The sequence below is a fragment of the Hypanus sabinus genome, chromosome 6, assembly GCF_030144855.1.
Source record: "Hypanus sabinus isolate sHypSab1 chromosome 6, sHypSab1.hap1, whole genome shotgun sequence".
NCBI classification, from domain to species: Eukaryota; Metazoa; Chordata; class Chondrichthyes; order Myliobatiformes; family Dasyatidae; genus Hypanus; species Hypanus sabinus.
In genome coordinates, this window is record NC_082711.1 from 56,320,464 (window position 1) to 56,334,392 (window position 13,929).

At 40.5% G+C, this 13,929-nt stretch overlaps 1 protein-coding gene across 1 annotated transcript in view; it reads left to right on the forward strand.

Annotated features, from left to right (window-relative positions):
- cubn (cubilin (intrinsic factor-cobalamin receptor)) overlaps positions 1–13,929 on the forward strand; it is a 359,402-nt gene that overhangs the window by 97,326 nt on the left and 248,147 nt on the right. The window contains exons 22-24 of the mRNA XM_059971453.1: positions 6,732–6,913; positions 7,920–8,076; positions 8,761–8,945. Coding sequence (XP_059827436.1) covers positions 6,732–6,913; positions 7,920–8,076; positions 8,761–8,945 — 524 coding nt within the window. The remainder of the gene's footprint in view (positions 1–6,731; positions 6,914–7,919; positions 8,077–8,760; positions 8,946–13,929) is intronic.

The following is a 13,929-nucleotide window of genomic DNA, read 5'->3' on the forward strand; positions in this document are numbered from 1 at the left end:
AGGCCAATGTTAGGCTGTCTTTAGACAGAGTGAACCCTTGCATTGTGGAAGGTCCTGATGGAGTGCCTGGTAAGGCTCTGAAAACCTGTGCCAACCAATTAGCAGGGATACTCAAATACATTTTCAACCTCTCACTGCTACGGGCGGAAGTTCCCACTTGCTTCAAAAGGACGACAGTTATACCAGTGCCCAAGTAGAATAATGTGGGGTGCCTTAATGACTATTGTCCGGTAGCACTCACATTGACAGTGATGAAATGCTTTGAGAGGTTGGTCATGACTAGACTGACCTCCTGCCTCAGCAAGGACCTGGACCTATTGCAGTTTGCCTTTTGCTACAATAGGTCAATGGCAGATACAATCTCAATGGCTCTTCATACAGCTTTAGACTACCTGGACAACACAAACACCTATGTCAAGATTCTGTTCATCAACTATAGCTCAGCATTTAATATTATCATTCTCATAATCCTGATTGAGAAGTTGCAGAACCTGGGCCTCTATACCTCCCTGTGCAATTGGATCCTTGACTTCCTAACTGGAAGACCACAATCTGTGCGGATTGGTGATAACATATCCTTCTCGTTGACAATCAACCCTGGTGCACCTCGGTGGTGTGTGCTTAGCCCACTGATCTGCACTCTATATACTCATGACTGTGTGGATAGGCATAGCTCAAATACTATCTATAAATTTGTTGATGATACAACCATTGTTGGTAGAATCTCAGGTGGTGACGAGACAGTGTACAGGAGTGAGATATGCCAACTAGTGGAGTGGTCTGCAGCAACAACCTGGCACTCAACGTCAGTAAGACAGAAGAGCTGATTGTGGACTTCAGGAAGGGTAAGATGAAGGAACATGTACTGATCCTCATAAAGGGATCAGAAGTGGAGAGAGTGAGCAGTTTCAAGTTCCTGGGTGTCGAGATCTCTGAGGATCTAACCTGGTCCCAACATATTGATGTAGTTATAAAGAAGGCAAGACAGCGGCTATACTTTATTTAGAGTTTGAAGAGATTTGGCATGTCAACAAATACACTCAAAAACTTCTATAGTTGTACCATGGAGAGCATTCTGACAGGCTGCATCACTGTTTGGTATGGAGGGGCTACTGTACAGGCCCAAACGAAGCAGCAGAAGGTTGTAAATCTAGTCAGCTCCATCTTAGGTACTAGCCTATAAAGTACCCAGGACATCTTCAGGGAACGGTGTCTCAGAAAGGCGGCTTCCATTATTAAGGACATCCAGCACCCAGGGCATTCCTTTTGTCACTGTTACCATCAGATAGGAGGTACAGAAGCCTGAAGGCACACACTCGGCGATTCAGGAATGGCTTCTTCCCCTTTGCCATCTGATTCCTAATTGGACATTGAATCTTTGGACACTATCTCACTTTTTTAAATTTACAGTATTTCTGTTTTAGCACATTTTTTAAAATCTATTCAACATACATACACCATAATCGATTGATGGATGTATTTATTTATTTTACTCTGCTAGATTATGTATTGCATTCAACTGCTGCTGCTAAGTTAACAAATTTCACGTCACATGCTGGTGATAATAAACCTGATTCTGATTCTGAAAACTGTTCACAATACTCCAAGTGAGACCTCACTTGTGCTTTATAAAGCCTCGGCATTACATCCTTGTTTATATCTTCTAGCCCTCTTGAAATGAATGCTAACATTATAGTTGCCTTCCTCACCACTGAATCAACCTGCAAATTAACCTTCATGAAATCCTGCATGAGGACATTCAGATCCTTTTGAACCTCAGATTTTTGAATTTTCTCTCCATTTAGAAAAAAGTTTATGCTGTTATTTCTTCTATCATAATGCAAGCCCATACACTTCCTGACACTATATTCCATCTGGCACTTCTTTGTCTATTCTCCTAATTTGACTAAGTCCTTCTGCAGCCTCCTTACTTCCTGAACACCTACCTGGCCACAAAGCCATCAATTCCATCATCCAAATCATTGGCATATAATGTAAAAGAAGCAATTCCAACACAGACCCCAGTAGAACACCACTTGTCCGAGAGCCAACCGGAAAAGTTCCCTTTATTCCCACTCTTTGCCTCCTGCCAATCAGCTAATGCTTTATCTGTGCTGGAATCTTTCCTGTAATACTGTGGGCTCTTGATTTGTTACGCAACTTCATGTGTAGCACCTTGTCAAAGTCCTTCTGAAAATTCAAGGACACAACATCCACCAACTCTTCTTTGTCTATCCTGCTTGGTATTTCTTCAAAAAATTCCAACCAATTTGTCAGGCAAGATTTTCCCTTGAGGAAACCATGTTGACTTTGGCCTATTTTATCATATGCCTCCAAGTACCCAAAATTAGATCCTCAACAATCAACTCTAACATCTTCCCAAGCACTGAGGTCAGATTTACTGGCCTATAATGTCCTTTCTTCTGCCAGTCACTCTTCTTGAAGAGTGGAGTGACATTTTTCCAGTCTCTGGAACCATGCCAGAATCTTTTGATACTTGAAAAGTCATTACTAATGCCTCCAAATCTCTTCAACCATCACTTTCAGAACCCTGGGGTGTAAACCGTCTGGTCCAAGTGATAGACCTAATTTTCAGCCCTTTCAGTTTACCAAGCAGCTTCTCCATAGTAATGACAACTTCTCTCACTTTTGTCCTTGACACTCCTGAACTTCCAGCATATTGCTAGTGTCTTCCACAATGAACACTGATGCAAAATACTTATTCAGTTCATCTGCCATTTCCTTGTCCTCCATTACTACTCTCCAGCATCATTTTCCAGTGGTCAGATATCTACTCTCACCTCTCTTTTACCCTTTATATACCTGAAGAAACTTTTGATATCCTCTTTAATATTATTGGCTAGCTTACCTTTGTATTCCATCTTTTCCCTTTTTATGAGTTTTTAATTGCCTCTGTTGGTTTTTAAGTGTTTTCCAATCCTCCAACTTCCCAAAAGTTTTCATTTTATTCTGTGCGTTCTCTTTTGTTTCTTTTTATGTCAGCTTTGACTTCCCTTGTCAGCTTTGGTTGTGTCTTCCTGCCTTCAGAATAGTTCTTCTTTGAGATGTATCTATGCTGCGCCTTCCAAATTGTTCCCAGAAACTCCAGCCATTGCTGCTCTTCCATCAAATCTGCTAATGTCCCCTTCCAATCAGTTTTGCCCAGCTCCTCTCTCAAATCTCTGTAATTCCATTTTTTCCACTGTAATACTGATAAATTTGCCTTTATCTTCACTTTCTTGAATTTCAGGGTGAACTCTATCATATTATAATCACTTTCACTTCAAGGTTCCTTTACTGGTCAAGATGGCGCCAGTGAACAATGCCCCTCGGGCGACATCCTCCAGATGGACAATCATTTCAGTTTTTCTGCTTCTTCTTATCTTAATCTTGATTTTGAAACTGTTGGAGCCTGGGACTTACAATCTATAGTTCGATCGAGTGAACTAGCACGCTGTTGGCCCTGAGGAACTTCCAGAAGAGAAATGTGAGCACGAGGTACCAGGGGAAGAAGCTCCGAGACAAGTTGAGGGGCCTTGATCAACTACATTTTTCACAGATTAAAGCATCGAGGAAGATTGAAACAAAGAGGCAAATGCAAAAGAGAGTGAGTGATTCTTGGAAAGATCATTTGTTCGTGTTGCTGATTTGGGCTGTTGGTTCATGTTGCCTCACTTGCAGGGGCCATTGATTCATGTTGCTGCCTTCAGAGGGGCCGCTGGTTTGTGTCGCTTTCTTTGGAGGGGTCGCTAGTTCATGTTTCTGCCCTCGGAGGAACCACTGGTTCATGTTGCAGCACTCAGAGTGGCTGCTAGTTCATGTTGCTTCCCTCAGAGGTTTTTGTTGCTTCCCTGAGAGGGGCCTCATGTTTCTGTTGCTTCCCTTGGAGGGGCTGCTGGTTTGTGCTGCTGCCCTCGGAGGGGCCGCTGGTTTGTGTCGCTGCTCTCGGGGGGGGGAGGGGGGCTACTGGTTCAAGTTGCTGTCTTTGGAGGGGCCATTGTTTCATGTTGCAGCCCTCGGAGGGCTGCTGGGTCCTGATGCTCTTGGAGATGTTATTGAAATTTTGAGATTTACGGATTGGACTGTAGGTCATATTGGCCTCTTTGAGTTCTATGTTTTTTTTATCGTGTTCTCATCCATTCTTTCCCGTTGCCAATTTGTAGGCTGGAGGTTTGGGGTTTGCAAGTGTTTGTTTCGCTTTTCTTTTTGTGCGGTGAAGGGCAATTGATGGCTTTCTTTCAACTAACTCTGTTTTTTTGTACTTTATGGCTATCTGGAGAAGACAAATCTCAGAGTTGTATTCTGCATACATACTTTGACAATAAAATAAACCTCTGAATAGTTGACCTTAAGCTCTCTAATTAATTCCAGTTCATTACACAACACCCAGTCCAGAATAGTTGATCCCCTCCTGGGCTCAACCACAAGCCACTCTAAAAAAGCCATCTTGTGGGCATTCTACAAATCTCCTCTCTTGGGATCCAACACCATTCTGATTTTCCCAATCTATCTGCATATTTAAATCCCCCATGACTATCATAGCATTGCACTTTGACATACCTGTTCTATCCCCTGATGTAATTTGTATCCCACATCCTAGCTACAGTTTGGAGGCCTGTATATATGGTAACTCCCATCAGGGTATTTTAACCCTTGCAGTTTCTTAGCTCCACCCACAAAGATTCTATACCTTCAGACCCTATGTCACTTCTTTCTAAGGCTTTGATTTTATTTTTTTTACCAACGAAGCCACCCCACCCCCTCTGCCTACCTGCCTATCCTTTTGATATAATGTTTACCCTTGAATTTTAAGCTCCCAGTTATAATCTTTCCCCTGCCACGACTCAGTGATTCTCACAAAATCATACTTGTCAATCTGTAACTATGCCACAAATTCATGTACCTTATTTCATATACAGTGTGCATTCAAATATAACACCTTCAGTCCTGGATTCATCGCCCTTTTTTGATTTTGTCTCCCTTTTACATTGCAACTCAAACTGCTGACTGCAGTTTTGCCCTGTCATCAGCCTGTCCTTGCTTGTGGTCTCACTGCACACTGCCTGTTTGTAAACTAACTGTCTCACCCTCAGCCCTCTCACTCTTGTTCCCATGCCCCTGCTAGATTGGTTTAAACTCTCCTAACAGCTCTAGCAAACTTTCCTACAAGGATATTGGTCCCTCTCAGGTTCAGATGTAACCCATCTCTTTTGTACAGGTTGTATCTTACCTAGGAAGTGATCGCAATTATCCAGAAATATGAAGCCCTGTGCCTGCACCAGTTCCTCAGCCGAACATATATCTGCAAAATGCTTCTATTCTTCCGCTCACTAGCGCAAGACACAGGCAGCAATCCAGAGATTTATACCCTGGCAGTCCTGCTTTTCAGCTTTCTACCTACTTCCCTAAAATCTCTCTTCAGGATCACTCCACATTATCTACCTATGTCATTGAAGCCAATATGTACCAAGACTTCTAGTGGCTCACCCTTCCCCTTAGGATACCATGGACTTGATCTTAGAAATCCCTGACCCTGGCACCTGGGAGGTAACATACCATCTGAGTGTCTCTATTGCATCCACAGAATCTTGTCCTCCTTTCTCTAACTATGGAATCTCGTATCACAGCAGCAGTCCTCTTCGCCTCTCATCTCTTCTGAGCCACAGAGCCAGAGACCTGGTCATTGTGGCTCCCCCGCGCCCCCCCCCCCCCCCGGAAAGTCATCCCACTCAAAAGTATCTTAAACAGAGTACTTCTTACTGCGGGGAACAGCCACAGGGGTATTCTGTACTGGCTGCCCATTTCCCTTCCTTCTCCTGACAGTCACCTTGTACCTACCTCCTGCAACCTAGGAGTGATTACCTCCCTGTAGCTCCTATCTGTCACTTCCTCAGTCTCCTGTATGAGCCAAAGATCACTGGCATCCAGTCCTGTTCCTTAAATCCTTCTCTCTGGAGCTGCAGCTCGATGCACCTGGTGCAGATGTGGTTATCTGGGAGGCTGTAGGTCTCCCAGAAGTCCCACATCTTACACAAAGAATGTAACATTGCCCCTGGAGTCATTCTCATTGCTCTAACTATGCTCTATCATTAATAAATAAACACAGATCTGAATGTATGTGCATGGAGCATATTAGAAGGAAAATTAAACAGTCTGTTGAACATAAGACAACAGTTTTGATGATATTTCTGTTTCATACTCAACTATTATCAACTTTCTCATGGCCTGTCTAAGAATGCATCTTATTCTAGAACCAATTTCAGGAAATGAATATGGACCCAAATTCACCCTATGCCTTCGGGTGTAAAATCTTACTTGATGTTTAAAATCTGCAAATCAATGATTTTTGAAATTTGAACTATAGATTAACTTTTGACTTTCCACAGATACTGTTGAATTAGTAATTTCTTCCAGTGTTTTTTATGCCTTGGCTTTGAAATTCTGATAGTTGTAGTTTTTTAACCAGTTTAGTGACATCCAATGATACTTGACGGTCTTCTTTTGTTTTTTAATGTGTTCTATTGGGGTTCTTTGTTTCATGGCTGCCTGTAAGATGAATGGTTGTATAAATGGTTGAAGTAAGGTTGTATACATACTTTGATAATAAATGTACTTTGAATTTGTGTTTTAGTAAAGTGAGTTTTTCTATAGCTCCTTGTGTTGACTTGGTATTAGGAAAAGTTTGATTAATGAAGATAATCCATGGAATAAACTCTGTCCATTTCTTTCAGGCTGTGGAGGAACCCTCACAACAGCAACTGGTAGTTTTACCTCTCCCAATTATCCAATGCCATATTCAAATAATGCAGAATGCTACTGGCTAATTCAAAGCAGTGCAGGAAGTGTGATTGAGCTACAATTTGAACAATTCCATTTGGATTCCAGCACTGGATGCATGACTGATTCTTTATCTGTATGTACATTTTCACTTAACTTTTTTTTACATGGAATTGCTCTGATAATTTTACTGTTATTTCAAGGGTTTTTGATTCCCAATTGACAAAATAATGTGCAACATTCATGTTTGACTATTTCATTGTACTTCTGTTATGGATTCTAAATATTGGGGTCAAACTATGTTATATTGTAGTCCATATTATATAATAACCAGACTGAAGGGCTTCTATTACAATATGCAAATTAATATTTTTTCCAATTAATCCATTTTGTATAGTATATCTGTTCTGATTATGGATGTTTTCATGCTTGAACAGTTGCAAATAGCTTCAGCAAAAAAAGAAATGCAAGTGCACTTTTTCAGAATTTTTAATGCATCCTTTGGCATTATTAAAGTCCATGAATCTTTTTGTCAGTAAGTCATGTTCATGCAGTATATATTCCTCTTCCCCCTTGTGGCACATCATGTGACAACCTTGCAGTTTCTTTAGCATTTTAGCCATTTTTACGAGGCCAACTTGATAGCTCGATGCTCAACCCAGCACGGATGGAAAGCGTGCAAAGAGTCAGCCAGATTCAAACCCAGGACTGCTCGCCTTGAAGTCCGGTGGGGATGCAACTACGCCACTGGCCGGCTCATTCATGCATTATACTTGTTACTTTATAACAGTTATTTCACGCCAAAGAAAATGCAACAGATGTTCTACTAGGCATTTTGTCGCGTCACTTATTTGTAAAACGGTAATTTAACATGGCTACCAATGTAGTTAATATTACTCTTCACATGCAATTTTTCATATCACTCAGGAGATAAATATACAGATATTTGCATATTCTAGTTTGATCTCAGGAGATAAAATGTGAACTCACAGTATTGGATTAGATTTGCATGGTGGTGTTATCTACACTTGAAAGAAAGCAAAGTTGCATCATTCATCTGACCTGCTATACCATTCACTATGCTTAGTACTGGTAAAAAAAGTCAAGTAGTTTGATTACATTACCTTATTTTACTCTTCTAGGTTTATAATGGAATAAATACAAATTCTCAAATTTTGGCCAAATTGTGTGGTAATCAGACTCCAGCACCAATCCTTTCTTCCAAAAATAACATGTACATAAAACTCCAAACTGACAGTTCATTAACAGCAGGAGGATTTCTTGCTAAATATAGACACAGTAAGTAATTTGCAGTGAAAATGTTCTAAAATGGCCCACTTTTATCCTTTGCTTTTCATAAGTCAGTAGTGTTCTATCTATTCCTAGTTTGTATTTCAAGTATCAACTGACTCCTTCCTTCAGCACATGATGTAATTTTTTTTAGGATGCAAGTCAGGGGTTCCCATCGTGGGGTCTATGGTCTTACTGATAGGGCTCCATGGCATAAAAAAAGGTTGAGAACCATTGCTCTAGGTTTTGTTTGTCAGGGAATTGTGAATGAAGACCATGTGTTTGAAGAGCCAGTAGAGACTTTTGTTCTGGCATTTCCAGAGAAGAAAAAGAGGTAAATAGGTCTGCTATTGCTAGGTATCTTTAGGAGTGGGTTTTAAGTAATGTGGTATGGCTCTAATATTGTTCTCAGACACTGGAATTCTGTTAAGCATTACATTTTAGAACATTCATTCAAAGATACTTCTGTCGCTAGTTTACTAATTCTGTAACTCATCTGTGGATACAAGGCACACTGATGTCAAAACAGAAGATAATTTACTACCATTAGCACTAATGAATGCTTTATAATCTCAGTGATGCATTCAGCATAGTACTGTTCTTTCTTTGTTTACTTGTGAACTAGATTTGTCCACTAATTGAGTGTTTAACTTACAAACTTACCAAAGTTCTAACACATTGCTTCCTTTGCAGTTTGCCAAGGCATAATCATTGCAAATCATAGCAAGGGGATTTTGGAAAGTACAAACTTTCCTCAGCCTTATCCACCTAATCAAGACTGCAACTGGACTATACAGGCAACAGCTGGAAGCACAATCAACTACACCTTCACTGCCTTCAATCTGCACTTTGACTATTGTAATTCAGCTTGGCTTAAGGTAACTATTAGCCCCTTCATAAGTGAAATAATATTACAATACCTCTTGAAATAGTTAAATTGATATGTGTTCAATGCTGGTACTGGATAACTGCTGAATCTAGAATCAATATTTCTGGAAACACCCATGTGATTCTAGCAAACATATGTCTAATGCACCTGTCTAAAGTTTATTTTTCTATTCTTTTGGTTGAACAATTTGTTATTAAAAATAAGTGGGTTAAGTGTTCCACCACTCCGATGTAGTGATTAGTCTCAGACGAAAAATTGAAGCACTGTAATTTTGGGATTATTGCCATGATAATTCCAAAATACAATGGGGGAAAGAAAATTCTGTTTACACCAGGGGCAGAGAAAGACGTGCCATGACCTCACAGTTGTGTAGGATTCCCTCAAGAACACGTGGTTTGAGTGAAGAGAATATGCCAAAATATAAAAAGTATTGCTTGATTAATTTATTACAATATTTACCAATATTATCAAGTGACAATGTAAATGTAGTGTTTAAATTTTCTATGACCTTGTTCCTTTATGTGGTTTACTAGCTGTTTGCATTAAATGTCTTGTATGTGCAAATGGAATGTGGGGGATGCAGAAGTTTCATATGCTCACTCCCCAATACATCAAGCTCATGCACAAAGGGAAGTTTATTTTATAATGTGCATCTATTTAAAGGACTCTTGCAAAGATTGTCAAATTGAAATGTTTGTGGATGTCCCATTAAAGCTGAGAGCATTGTTTGGAGGTAATGGCTGCAGGAGAAGGTGGCAGTAATTGGTAATTAGTTTACTATTGTCACAACCACCAAGATGGAGTGAAAAGCTTCATTTTGCATGACATCTAGACAAACAGAAGCACATTGAGGCAGCACAAAAGGGGAAAAAATAACATTATGCAGAATATTGTGATACAGTTACCAAGAAAGTCCAATGTAGAAATAAATAAGGTGCAAGGAACATGATTGAGAGATTAAGTCTTCACCTTTATCACACAAGTTCCATTCGAGTAGGATAGAATCTGTCCCCGAGCCTAGTGGTACGTGGTTCTAAGCTTTTCTATCTTCTGCCTGATTGGGGGTGGGCATGGGAGAAGAGAGAATGTTCGGGTTGGATGTCAGTGCATTGGGGGCTCCAAATTATCTTCATTAGGACTTTAAGATTTCTTATTGCAGCTCTAATCTAAATGTATTCATGGATAAAAACAAATCATTAGAAGCTTGAAATGGTGACATACCACATTGACTGTCTATAGAACAGGAACATTTAACTATCCTCGGGCAATTGCTTTCCCAAATAGTTCAAAAATACTTTTAACATGCAGAGTGCTTTGCACTGTAACAAATGCTACAATTTGGGTGACACCAGAAGATGCAGGATGTCCATTATAAGCCCTTCATCAGGACTGGAGGAAAAAAGATAAGTATATTTAAAAGGTGGGGTGAAGGACAGGGGAAACACAAGGTGATAAAATCTGTAGATGCTGGAAATCCTAGCAACACCTGCTGAAGGGTTTCGGCCCGAAACGTCAACTGTGCTCTTTTTCTAGATGTTGCCTGGCCTGCTAACTTCCTCCAGAATTTTGTGTTGGGAGCTGATAGATGAAATTGGTAGGGGGGAGGGGTCAAGTAAAGAGTTGAGTAGTTGATTGGTGATAGAGATACAGAGCTGGAGAAGGGGGAATATAATAGGAGAGAACAGAAGGCCATGGAAGAAAGAAGCTAAATTAAAAGCTAAATTGGATAGGTACATGGACAGGAAAGGAATGGAGGGTTATGGGCTGAGTGCGGGTCAGTGGGATTAGGTGAGAATAAGCATTCAGCACGGACTAGAAGTGCCGAGATGGCCTGTTTCCATGTTGTAATTGTTATATGGTTATATGATTAAAGAAAAAGGGGGAAGAGCACCAGAGGGAGGTGATGAGCAGGCAAGGAGTGAGGTGAGAGAGAAAAATGGGAAATGAGTAATTGAGAAGGGGAGGTGACACTACCAGAAGTTCGAAAAAATCAATGTTCATGTCATCAGGTTGGAGGCTACCCAAACGGAATAAAAGATATTGCTCCTCTAACTTGAGTGTGGCCTCATTGCGACAGCAGAGGAGGCCATGGATTTACATGGTGGAATGGGAATGCTAAATGGAATTAAAATGGATGACTTCCGGGAGATCACTCTTCTTCTGGAGGATGGAGCGTAGGTGCTCGGTGAAGCAGTCTCCCAATCTATATCAGATCTCACTGATATACAGGAGACCACACCGGGAGCACCAGAAGCAGCAGATGATCCCAACAGATTCACAGGTGAAGTGTTGCCTCACCTGGAAGGTCTGTGTGGGGCTCTAATGGTAGAGAGGGAGGAGGTGTAAGGGCAAGTGTAGCACTTGTTACGCTTGCATGGATAAGTAATGGGAGAGAGATCAGTGGGGAGGGACGATTGGACAAGGGAGTCTCGTAGGGAGCGATCCATGTGAAAGCAAGTGGGAGGTGAAAGATGTGCTTGGTGGTAGGATCCCGTTGGAGATGGCGGAAGTTTTGGAGAATTATTTGTTTGATGTGGAGGCTGGTGGGGGTGGTAGGTGAGGACACAAGGAACCCTTTCCCCAGTAGGGTGGCAGGAGGATGGGGTGAGAGCAGACATGCACTGTCCCTTTGGCCCACTGAGTGTATGCTGACCATCTCATCATATTATTTTAATTCCAAACGTCAGAAGATGAGTTTATTGTCATATGAACAACTGCTTATATGCACAGGTGCAATGAAAATTTTACTTGCAGCATCATCACAGGTTTCATATGAACAACACAAAAGTAGCACTCACAAGAAGAACATAAATTATGCACAGATTGTACAGGTTAAAAACACAATTAGAATAAAAACGACCAAGTCCATTGTAGTATAAAGTGATTAGAATGGCCATAGTCTTGCTAAACTGTCGTAGTCATTAGGATTTTATTGATACTTTTCCCAACACTGTATTCCATTTGACACTTTTTTGCCCATTCTTCCAACTTGTCTAAGTCCTGCTGCAATTGCATTGCTTCCTCAGCACTACCTACGCCTCCACCTGTCTTTATATTTTCCTCAAACTTTGCCATTAAGCCATCAATTCCATTATTCAAATTTTTGACAAACAATGTGAAAAATAGCGGTCCCAATACTGACCCCTGATGAATACCACTAGTCACTGGCAGCCAACCTGAAAAGGCTCCTTTTATTTCCATTCACTGCCTGTCAGCCATTCCACTATCGATGCCAGCATCTCTCCTGTAACAACATAGGATTTTATCTTGTTAAGCAGCCTCAGGTGTGGCACCTTATCAAACACCTTATATACCAGGAGTTAATTTACTCCTACCTTTTGAAACACTTCGTTATGGATGATGCAAGTGCTACTGGGTGGTAATCAGTGAGGCAGATCACCACAGTCTTCTTCACACCGGTCCAGTTAGTTGCCTTTTTAAAGCAGGTTGGAACCACAGACGGGAGGACTCAAATTTTAGGTGTAGATGCAGTTTTATTGAAAGGCAATTCTGAGCATATTAATACATCGGACTCTCAGAACTGCACTGGGAATTCATACTGGCACTAATGTACTAAGAGTCTAGTCATAGGAGAACTACTTCCTATGTAATAAATGGTTAAAAACTAATGGATAATACAGAGAGCTGTAAAATCCCAAAGGTGTGCTTGTAACTCACTTGGCTATTATACATTGCTCCTCCAGTAGGTGAGTAATTAAATAATTGAGGGCAGTTAATGGGCATTTGAGAGAGAATGGTTTGTAAGGAATTGGGTGAGAATTCTCTGAGACTTACCCTAGATCCAATGGTCTGAATAGCCCTCTTCTATGTTGTATGAGAAATGAGGCTTCAAAGATTGGGACATTTAACTTCTAATAAATCATAACTCAAAAGGTTTTGTTATCAACTAAAAGTCTAGAGGGGTGTTCAAATGGGTGGCAAAACATTGTATAGCAATTTGCAAAAATTTAACATGGGGCTTGAGGACAGATCTTACAACCTAGCTTTGCATCCTTAAAGATTCTCAAACCAGTGTGAATTTAAAGACAGGCCACATTTCAGTATTTTCTGTAATTAAATGCAGAGGGCAAGGGTTCTCTGTTCTCTCATTTGTATGCTTCCACTTCAGAGGAAAGCCTAGGAGTTCCCAGAGCTAGATTAAAGGAGGGACAGTCCTGCCAATCTGGAATGCAATGTTTCTGATGTTATTCATAGAACATGTACACTAGCTAAGAAGTTTTTCCCTTTAAGGATCTGCAAACAAATTATATGTTTCTTTTTTTCATAAATGCTGATTTTGTTGGGAACAGCTGCAAAACCAAAGGCAAGGAATGAGTATGAGTGGGTGGGTGTGCAGACAAAAAGATAATTAATATCTAAAGGCAAAGTGAAACCAGGCTGATTACTTTTTTTATTAAAAGTTCCCTCTATTTTTCACTGAAGACAATAATATGGTCTTACGATTTTTGCCCATTAATATATATTTTGTTTGCCAGCACTGATAACATTAAATGGAGGCATGAACACAGCAAGTCTACGTCAGTAATACTATGAGGAAAACCCCAATTCTACTGTATACAATGTGGTGTGACTTTAAACTGCCATATAATTTCTGACCTTATTAACTTCAGGTAAATAAAAGAAGTTTTGGCAGCTGTGGAATCCATATTCAGTTAATGATCTAGACTTTTGAAGTAGTAACAACTGTTCTTACAAATGGTGACAGCAAAATCTGCAGGGTTTTTTTGTAAAAATCCTCCTGATTCAATCTTAATGGGAGGATATCCACTAGTCAGGCCTGTGTGTGATTCCTGCCCCACCTTGTCTAATTGACTCTTAAATGGCCTACCAGTTCAAGTGCAGTAGATGTGGACTGTGCAAGATCCCAGAGAAAGAATTTTTTAAAAATTAAGTTTCTACTCTATGTTTTAGCACAGAAGCTTAATGAGTGGAATAAGGCTCATTCTTACTGC